This window comes from Anarrhichthys ocellatus, unplaced genomic scaffold, assembly GCF_004355925.1.
Source record: "Anarrhichthys ocellatus isolate YVR2014 unplaced genomic scaffold, GSC_Weel_1.0 scaffold7, whole genome shotgun sequence".
Lineage (NCBI taxonomy): Eukaryota > Metazoa > Chordata > Actinopteri > Perciformes > Anarhichadidae > Anarrhichthys > Anarrhichthys ocellatus.
In genome coordinates, this window is record NW_022280037.1 from 4,888,653 (window position 1) to 4,899,439 (window position 10,787).

Genomic DNA, 10,787 nt, shown 5'->3' on the forward strand with positions numbered 1-10,787 from the left:
AACGCTCCTTAAATGATTTAATCACCCTTTAAAACGAGGAAGTTAGGGATTTTCAAAACAGTTTTATCAGAATTTAGGCTGTTAACATCTAAAACGTTCCCCTCGTCATAATTGAAATACACATGTAAAATTTTTTTTTAAAAAACGTCACGCGTGAGGCCTTCTCGTCAACTCCTAGCTAAAATACGACGTCCGGTGTTCCTAACTGACGTCAGACGGAAGAGAAAGTGGTCAAGCGGTGACTATCTCGTCGCGGTTTTGCACTCTTTTGTTGGATGTGCGCTGTGGATGACAACCGTCCAGCCCTTCGCAACAACAGCAGCAGCGGCATCAGTGAATTTATCATCGCAAACGCCGAGAGGGGAGTGAAGTGAACCGGAGGAAGGAGAAGAGAGAGAGAAAGGATTTACGGACACCGACCGAGCATGGCTACCCAAACGGCTGCATCATGCACTGGATCCACTCTGTTGCAGCCAATCAGCGAAATTATCAATCTCCCCGTTGACCAGGTATGTTTTTTAAAAGAAGAATATATCAAATCCACGAGTTTTTCTGACTTGATAATACATTTTTACACTGCACATCCACTGTGAGTAGCTAGCGCACAACGTTAGCAGCGGCTGATGATGCGCAGCGCTATTCTCTCCAACTGTTAGCCTATAGCCTTCACACATTGCGGATTGACTGAAAACGAGAAGCTACACTACAGCTAATGCCTTTTGTCTCTTCCCATCGATGCACATAACCTAATCCAGCGGTTCTCCAACTGGAGTCCGAAAAAGAGAGCCCTTTTGATCTGCTTTACATCAGATCACCACTATAATCTGGATTAACTAGTTTAATTTCTCCAAACATACACTTGAAGTTAGCCCTGGAATAGTGTGTAAGTGACGTTATAGGCCGCAATGACCAGTGTTTCCCTCACTGCTAGGATTACAAACCACTAGTTTTATGTAAAATGATCGACGTTCGCGCTCATTTGTAATGACACAGGGCACCACCCTGTCTCTGGCTGCCTGTAATGGGTTGGGCAACCACTGTAGGAGAAATTAGTCTGGATTATATTAGCTAGTGGTAGTTTTCTCAACTGGAATCCATTGCACTATATGTGCAAAAGTTTGTATTGCAACTAGATGTTCACATTCACAGGCACCACACCTAAACCATGTGCATGTATGCAAAGAACGTTTCCATATCAATGATTTCATAGCTCACCAGCGCGTGGAAGCGTCTAGTCATGTCCGCGCGGATCAGGGTTTCTTTGGGAAACAAAACGCAAATATGAAGTGCCACTGTGAAAAGATAGAAATATCCCATGTTTACAATAGTGGTTTCTTTCAATTATATTGTGATTTTGCTGGTGTTAGCATGGTGGAATCTTACATTTCCCTTTATTTATTGTCTTGGTACCTACAATGTGTTAGCCACATACTAACATATCTTTGTTTTTGTTGTGGTGTCTCTTGTACTGAAAGAATGGAATTCAACTTAAAGTTATGTTTTCCAGTTTAGTCTGAACAACAGGGAATCTACTCAAATTCAGTCTGAGTAACAATTTCTTGTATAGAGCCACAATAGATTAAACAAATAAATCAATGCTGGCATCATTATTTCCTGTGCTTCTTGGCCCTGTGTCACCTCGTTCGTGTCTTTCCTCTTTCCTTATCAGCATGAGGTCACATACAGATGAGCCTATTTCTTTGTCCTGCCGAGAAACCTCGCATGCAAGGCTCATGACTCACTCCTGCTGGACCTCAGCAAAGCCTTGTTGTGCATACCTGAGATTAGAAAGGTGTGTCTGGTGGGATGTTTCTATTCTCAACTGTGACAGTAAAAGTTTGCATGTGAAATCATATGAAAAAGTGAAACGCAATGTTCAAAATCTGGAATGTTGCTCGCTAACTTTTTGAAGTGACATGCTCTGCTTTCTCTCATAAACGCATTCTCTAAACTCGGCAAGGAGATCAAGTGCTTTCATCGCTTTGCCTGTAATAAGTGGAACAACCCCATCCTGTGAAATAGAAGTATAATTATTGGAATGATTATAATAATGTAATGTTTGTAAATGGGTGGAAGAAAACCTTAAAAGTACTCTCTAAGGAAATACAGCCAACACGTATGCGAGGTCAAACTTGTGTTTTGATTAAGCTGCTGCATCTGCAGAGCACATAACTTTCAACATGATTACATCATTAGCACGAGGCTACCCCCTAGTTTTACATTACCACGGTAGCTACAGAATAGTTATTGACTACGTTTCTAATTCTCAACATTTGCTTGAGTCCGGAACCACAATTCTCAATCATCAACAATAGTTTTTACACGTTGTACAGCGCATTTTATGTCCAGACACTCGTCGTACCCTTTACCTTTTATAGCTTCATAGCACTGTAGTCAGAGGAAGCCAAGCAACTGCCATGCAGTAAAGCGAGGAGTGTCTTTTTGCTTATTGGAATATTTGAATGGACTCCCGGAGATTCTCTCCTGGCTGTGCTTAGTTGTTTCTCTGTATTTGAATATAATCCTGGGCCACACCCCTCTGTTGGTCAGGTGTCACCCATGTGTGGTTTGTTAGCTTCCTGCCAACTGGGTGCCCCAGCTGTGTCCACACCACAGAAATCAATACATTCACTCGGATACAGTATGATCTGTGTGGCCCAACAGACACGACACTCCTCTTTATGGAGCTGCTGTAGTGTATGTCGGTATACGGTGTACTGTATGTATCCCACGGGAGAGACAGGCCTGCGCACTGGCCTTGTGTCTGAGCTATAATGGGAGCTGTGAAATTTGAACTGACATTCTCCTTCTCTCTTCTTCTCTCCCTCTCTCCCTTTCTTTCTTTCTTTCTTTCTTTCTTTCTCTCTCTCTCACACACAGCCTGTCCCCTCTCAGTATCACGCCGTTACTCAGTATCGGGCCTGCTTTTTCTGTGCACTATATTCAGCCACTGCGGTTCAGGGGTTCTGGTATATGAAAGCTGTGAAGTATATAGGCTCAAATTACATCCGGATACCAAGCTGTGTCTGCCCCGGATTTGCTTGTCTTGAGCTCTTTTCATCTGCTTGTCATTAACCTTGTGGAGTGAAGGCCATGTACAGTATGAAGTGCTGCTCTTAGCCTTGAAGACATTAACCTGACAGTGTGCATCAAGGATATCCTTGACATTTTAATGCATCGTATCATTATGTATGTTCATCGTATGGTTGCAAACATTGTGCTATTTATGACAGGAAATCTGAAATTGCCCTACTACATGACTCAAACAATCCCCCTGAAGTGTAAGAAACGTGGCTACTTTATTTAATAATTCAAAACAAGGTTAGAAGACTAGGTTAGCAACGTTTTTCTCGACATTTAGCCATGTATTCATTATTGGTCTTGTAAGTTTGGCTTCCTCTGAGAAGGGACTTTTGCAACTAATTTGTAGCATCAGCTGTGAAGTCCTGCCACAGCTGCAGCTGTTTCAATAAGCAGCAGCTGTGCTCACGTCGTATCTCGCCACAGGCCTTTTCACACGTATACAATGAGCCTTAACAACTAGCTGTTTGTTTGCGCTGCTCTTCATTGTCGTTGAGTGACTGACACGCCCTTCTTTATTGTCAAAAGAGACGGTATACTGTTTTGTTGGATGTATCGAATGCTCCAGATAAAGGTGGTTTGACCTGATAAAGTTAACAGGAGGGCTCTCAGAAGCATGGCGGTGTGCAAATATCCACCGGCACCGTATTGTTTGCTTCACAATCTCCTCCGGATAAGATGACGTCAATGATGGGTTTTAGACATTCAACTGTGAGGTTTCTTTGTTGTCAGTGTTATTGCTTTGACATACTTATAAATGGTAAATCTTTTGGTTCTCTTCGGATCAGTGGAGTCTGTTGGATGATGTAATGTTTTTACTGTCAGCAATAACCTTTTAAAAACATCTTGTCAGCTGAATATTGTTGTCGAGTGTGTGGTGCTACGGTATAATTTACTGGCAGTAAGCAAGCACGCTGGTTTTTGTAGCTCACACGTCCTTTTTTTCGGTGTACCAATGATGTCTAACGATGCAGTTATAGGTACCGGCTCACAGTGTACACAGGCGGTGCTGCCGTGTGTCCTGTGGTCACAAAAGGCCTGCTGTACAATCGGTCTCCTGTTTATGTGACATATTGGATTGCTGTTTGTCACAGTCGACGGCCACGTCTTTTATCATTATAACAAGACCCCTTTTGTTGTTGCTGCTGCATTTTCCGCCCGGCCATTGTACTGTCGGCCTCTGAGCCCACCCGGTGCCGAGGGTTTGACTCCCCAGCTTCCCTTTTTATCCGCTGACAATTCCCTGCTGTCAGCGACGCACGTCTCGCACTGGAACACACCGAATAGCTGGGTCAAAATGAGTTTCACTGACGTTTTTAATAAGTAGTAAAAAACCATGTACTGTCAAGGTGACTGTCGGGGTATCTCTGGACCTCTGTCAAACCATCAGAATATGTATCTCATTCGTGCGAATGTCAACATTCTTATTTTGCTGAAGAGGTGGTAAGGTTTTGGGCAGCTTTGCCTGAAGAATGCCGACTTGGCTTCCCTCTGAGGTCCCCCGGCTGCTGGCTGAGTCCCCAAAGCCCCTGGCTTGGGACCGCTCAGCTGATCTCACTTTTTAAGCCCTCGGGTCTTGTCAGAGTTTCTCTGCCGCCCCCTTTTGTCTTTAATTGTCTCACTCTGGGGAGTCTTATGCCTCCCAATTGATTTCTTTCCCCTCGGCTCTCTCTAATGGATCACTGCCGGCTGCTGCTGTTATTATAGTACACAATCGAGATGAGCACGTGTGATTTCTCCAAGGGAATATGGAAAGACTTGGCTATGTTGTTAACGTTACTGGGCGGTTGACAGCAGGCAGCAAAGTAACGGTTACAAACAGATCTTCATAAAGGTGGCTTAGGCTTTATGATCATGTGTTTAATGAGGCTCGTCTGTGTGTGACATTTAATCCAGAGAGAAAGAAGCCTTGATCATGGAGGAAGAGTGACTGATAAGAAGGCCAATACACATGTTTCAATTCAATAATTGGAACTTTATTTGTATAGCCCAATATCATCAATCACAAAACATACAACATCCTCTGTCCTTGGACCCTCGGCTATGTTTATCCAGCACAAATATGTCTATGTCTATGATGAAGATAAATATTCTGTATTGAGTGATTTATGGTTCATTACATAGTATTAGAATAGAAAAGCTTGCTCCAGGGATCCCTTAAAGCTTCTTAGCTTTTAAAAAAAAAACAAAAAAACTTTTTAAAGTAAAAAAATTGGTGTTTCTGGAAAAATGAAGCATGTTGTTGGTGTTTATTTTCTGTATCCTTATCCTGTATTGTTAGTTAACGCATGATGGTGACTGCCATGGGTGTGGGTTCATTTCCTACTACTAATAAATGCAGCCGTGGTATTGTAAAGCCAATAAAGTATCAATAAAATCCAAATGTGTTGTGCTAGCATTGGCAGACAGAGACAGAAAAGTATTGGTTTCTGTTTCTTCTGCAGTGCTTTGTCCCTTGTGATGGAACAAAACACATGGCCGGGCTCGCCATAGATAGGCAGGAAGCTCTTTGCATCTGTCAACCCTCTGCACTCTGAAGCGCTCTGCGTTGCCTCAAGAGTGGACACATGACTCAGCTTAATAACTCATTAGTTCCGTTGCTAATGGCGTGGAGTTATGAGGGTGGATTTTGTTTCTGTGCTAAAAAAGCCCGCACGCTCGGCTTAGAGTACCAGTTTAATGTTTGCATGGCACGGCGCGTAGTCGACACAGAGAACGTATTTTCAGGGAATCATTTTTAACAGCTTACAATTACAGGTCAAGCAACTACACGTATATATGATGTTGTAGATTGAAGGTAAATGCTAAACACGTCTTGAAGATTTCCCTCTGGGTATGATGGGGCCGTCGCCATTCATTTTGATGTATTTCTTCCTTTGTAGTTGTTAGGCATTTCACAGAAATGTGTTCGCTCTTCTGTTCAATTTGAGTGTCTGTGTGATCATGGGACTGAGGTCTATAATCTCTGATGTGAACCAGCTGCTCCTTCCTGGTTTATTCACTGTGCTTGGCCAGGAGTCCAATGGGATGAGGGAGATGCATCCAAATGAGCGAGACATGAATATTTATTAGTGTGACTTTGCACTGTCACTTGTGATTCCATTGAGGTAAGTCAGCTGATTCACCTTCACAGGAACAGATAGACTGTGACACATTCACCAGGCCTCTGTCACCTTACTGTTCAGTGGCTCTGGAGTAGTGATCTTCCCTAACTACAAGTTGCACTGTCGTCTGAAAAGTTCGGCCACTAAATGAGGAGTTGATCCGCGATTCCCTTGAACCTGGTCACCTGTGCCACAAACGGCTGTATAATCCATGCTAAAAGCGGTGCACCACTCAAGTACAATTCTTACATAAATTATCTCTTAATGCCTTGCTGATTGAGTCCAGTCAACGAGGTTTCAGTAGTTTCCATCACCCACGGGTGCACGCCTGCTACTTCAGTGTTACTGGCGTAACGACTCACTGAAGTGGTTTCGGTCTTACAGATGCACTCGTTCTCTCTTGTGAGGGTGTGAAAAAGCGAGAGAGATTAAAAACGTACTGTAAATGATTTAGAACAAGCATGCGTGCCCCACAACCGATCTGTAATTGGTTAACCCATTTGTTAACTCCTTTTCCTGGCTGTGAATAATGCTCATAAACTCCAGTCACAGTTGGGGAAGTAGATCCTGTCCGTTGTGACATATCCGAGTAGTAGAACAACCGCAGAACATTCACCCAGCCCGCAAAAAGTCCGTTGCTTAACATGCTTATGTAACACTAGCTTAGCATTTACAATATTTGGTAAGATAACAGATCACAGCCTTTTGTGTCATATTCAGATCTGATACTTGAGCATTATTGTGAAGTTTTGAGTACCGGATTTTGAGTGGATTTTTCACTGTGGATGATCAACACTTACGACTCAGTACTTGACTGCACATTCTTGCCAGAGCGCAAAGTAATTTGTGGAGATCTGCCCGTTTAAAGGTCGACTCCTCACTCTTAGGACGTTTGCATATTCTGTGCTGTATCGTAGCAACTGACTGCTTCCTCTTTTCATCTAGTTTGTGGTTGCCAACACTGGGAATAAGTTTCTTCTCTTGAATCGATGCCATTTCCCCTCTACATACTAACTATTGTTACACAGTCGTAAGTCACTGATCACAAACTTCCTCTGTACACTCTTGTCGTACTGACATGTAGTTGATAGGGCAGAGTTGGTGCTTCCTGTAGGATATGGCATGCTTGTGTTGTTGAAGGCTGGGGCTTCAGATATTGTGTTATTTGTCGAAGTGTTTTTCAGGTCAGTTTGAGAGCTACTAATGTGCTGCATTACTGGGCAGAAAAGGTGCTGCTCTGACAAATCAGTCCAGCTCTTGTGGATGCAAATCAATGAAAAGAGTTCCCAAGGTGACTTAATATTCATAAATGATGCTTAATATTTCTAGTGTTGGTTCTTGCCTTTGGGTTTAGACCACAGAACGACAGAAGAAGAATCCCATTCGAGAATAGACAGACTATTGATTTCCATTTTAATGTAAGAAGTTGAAAGTAGCTAGTTAGGCTTCTTCACCCTATCATTCTTCCACCAATCCCTTGTAGACTGTTGTTTTTTTCCTCACCCCTTTAGAAAATGTACACTTTAAGTTTGTCATTCACAAAATGAGCAGGCTGTCATCTACAAACATTGAGCGAGTTATGGATATTAGAAGAGAGGGATCCCCTTTGGTTTCAGTCTCAGAGGATCACGTTGTTGTGATCACAACAAATTGTACAACTTGATTATTTGAACAGTTTCAAACCCTGTTTATTAAACCTCTGTCTTCGTCTGTTGATGGAGCTTCAGCTGTGGCCCCATGTCCACACAACAGGAGGGTGAGGTTTGGCTCGAAGCTTTCTCAGTCCTGGTTAAGAACACAGTGAGTCACTCGCTGCCTTCTAAGCTGCACTGGCCTCTCACAACACTTCCACCACCTACCATCACAGCATTAAAGTCCATGTTACTGTATATTTTTTGAAATGTCATTTCTGACTCAATTATTTGGTTTATTGATGCGTTTTCCTGGTCAAATATCGCTGTGGCATCATGATCAGATACAGGCGTATACACATCCTTCATATGAAAAGCAATAGCTTCTTTCTTGACTAACCATCCAGTAGCGATGTTTAAAGGTATAGAAATCTGTGATGACAATGAACCCCCAAGGTAAAGACATGTTGCCCTTTGCAGAAGGAGCAGAACAACTTGAAAAAACTTGACTTAATCTGTACGATCATCAACTTGACGCAGCATGTTCACATCTATCCTTCTAAAAATCTGCTTAAATGTTTTTGAATAACAACTGTGCAGGGGAAGAGACATGGGCAATTGGTGACATCGTCACCCTGCTTTCACCCCATGTGCATTTTTTAGTTGTCTGTGTATTGGTTACATGGTGAGAACATACAGTATACTGAGCTAGCTGGGCACAATCCAGGATACAGGATAAGAGTAGATACTTGCTGCCCTGGGTATCCAGTGACCCTCTGACACATCGTCTGCTGGATTATGTAGTCATTCTTTTTCACTGATGTCACTCTGACATCCAAGAAAACAGCAGCATTATCTGCCGGCAGGTCTGGGTTGGCTCCAAAAGGATCTCTGTCCCTCTCTCCTCGCAAGTCATGTTCTAGATCAGATGGGCTGTACAGCTGGCAGTTGTTTGCTCAGAGTTATGTGCATATCAAACAATGCTCCTTGTTTGTGTTTTTATGCACTCAAATTATTCAGCACTGTGGAAGTTGTGCAGTACGAATATATCTAATGACATAATCAGTCAGCAGTGATGTCGTTTTTTTTTTTTTGTTTTATCTGCTGCAAAATACTGTCATTGCGGAACAGACCGCATCTTTCTTTCAGACCTACTTCAGACTATTTCCGAAAAAAAACATATTTCCGTTCCCCACTTTCTGTTTGTGCGTCTCTGTGTAACGACGCCAGTGACTCTCTTGTAGCTGACAGGTGTTTGCTGGGAGTGGAACATATCGCAAAGGGGCAAACAAAGTTCGTTGAGAAATTTAAAGAGACAGTACTAGAAAAATCAAAGAAAGACATTCACGGATACACAGACACCCGGTTGGCTCCCCAAGTCCGCAAGGCCCACAGGACCTTTTCTATCCAAAAATATTGGCTTTTTACGTAGACGAGATGTTCTTTTCTCCCCTCTGTACTTCTGTTGCTCTGCGTTTGTTTCTGCACTGACATGGTAACATACAGTACATACTGTATGCCTGAGTGGATCGAGCCGAGGTCACTCATCTCTGTGCTAATGCAGCCGGTTCTGATAACATTATCTTATCGCTACGCTTTTACATTGGGCACCGGGGTGACCACTCAGAGCACATATGGCGTTTCTGACCAAAAGCAGCCTTGTAATCTTTTCATGTGTTTCAAGAAAGTAGACACACAGACTGTGAGCGTGGTTCTGGCCCAGTGCTGCTGGCTACCTTGTGGGGAATGGCTGATAGTTTGGCTATTAATAGCCGGCCTGACCGTAGAGCCTGACTGGGATCTGTGGATCAGAGAGAAGAGCGCCACACTGCAGGCGTTGGCACTCTGCTTCCTTTGTGCTATACTCGTATCAGTGTGGCACTTTTCTCATGATCTGTATCATCAACACAACCATATTAAGCCTTTTGTGATTGTAGTCAATCTATGGTTGCCTCTGTGTGAACACAAAACCATCCAACCAACCCATTCTTTCATTTTCTTAAACATGGGCTTCCACAGTCTTCATGCATTCACAGTTTCATTCAGCAGACAGGCTTGTGACCTGACTTAAGGTGAAGAACTTTGTCAAATTCTCAATCCTTTTCTTTCTTTGATTTCAGTGTGTGTGAGTGGGAGAACACTGGTACACATTTGGCTGCTCCCATTTCTCTCCAGCCAAGGATGGGCTTGAATGGCGGAGGATGGAACACCATTATGTACCAGTTGGCTTTTCCCGCTACACTTTTTATCATCACGTTTGTGACTGAGGGCTAAATGTATTGCTTCATAAACAGTGCAAGCACTAGTATGCCCTTGTATAATATTCTGCAGCCTAAGTCTCTTTCTGGCTCTCTGCTCCAATCACACACTTCTATCATCAGCTGCTTTTAATCCTCTGCTGGAATTAGACATCAATGCTCTCTCCCAAGCTCACCTCACATGAAAACTGCTGACAACAGGTTTGTGTATACGCTACAGTACCTTCTAAGGAGGATCAGGACTAGTATTTGCAGTATACTATATGTATACTATATATATATATATATATATATATATATATGCGCGCTCCACGGCTAATTCTGTGACACGAGTTGAGTTTAACTTCAAGGCTTTGAGTCCCTCCTCCACGCCGGCAGCAGCACTGTGAATCTGCATGAATCGTTGTGGACTACAGCTGATGAAAATGAAATAAGACTCTGCAGAACGGGATGGCAGCGTCACACGGGCTGTGTGTGTGTGGGGGTGGGGGAGGGGTAGTGACTTAATGACATGGAAAAAAGGGTTTTATGCTAATGACTGTCTAAATTTATCTTCCACTTTGTGCAGACACACACAAACAGATGTAGGCACGCATGCAGCGACAGACACCCACCAGTCACCTGTGAGTAAGGCCTGGATAGGAGCCACATGCTGCTCTTTGAGGAAGGACTATTTTAGTCTCTGGTGCTGAACATGGACCATGAACAGGAGG

General features: G+C 43.1%; 1 protein-coding gene across 1 annotated transcript in view; it reads left to right on the forward strand.

Annotated features, from left to right (window-relative positions):
- The first annotated feature begins 227 nt into the window (after positions 1 to 227).
- The window catches only part of mboat2a (membrane bound O-acyltransferase domain containing 2a), a 37,924-nt gene continuing 27,364 nt past the window's right edge, over positions 228 to 10,787 (forward strand). The window contains exon 1 of the mRNA XM_031847794.1: positions 228 to 509. Coding sequence (XP_031703654.1) covers positions 426 to 509 — 84 coding nt within the window. The 5' untranslated portion in view covers positions 228 to 425. The remainder of the gene's footprint in view (positions 510 to 10,787) is intronic.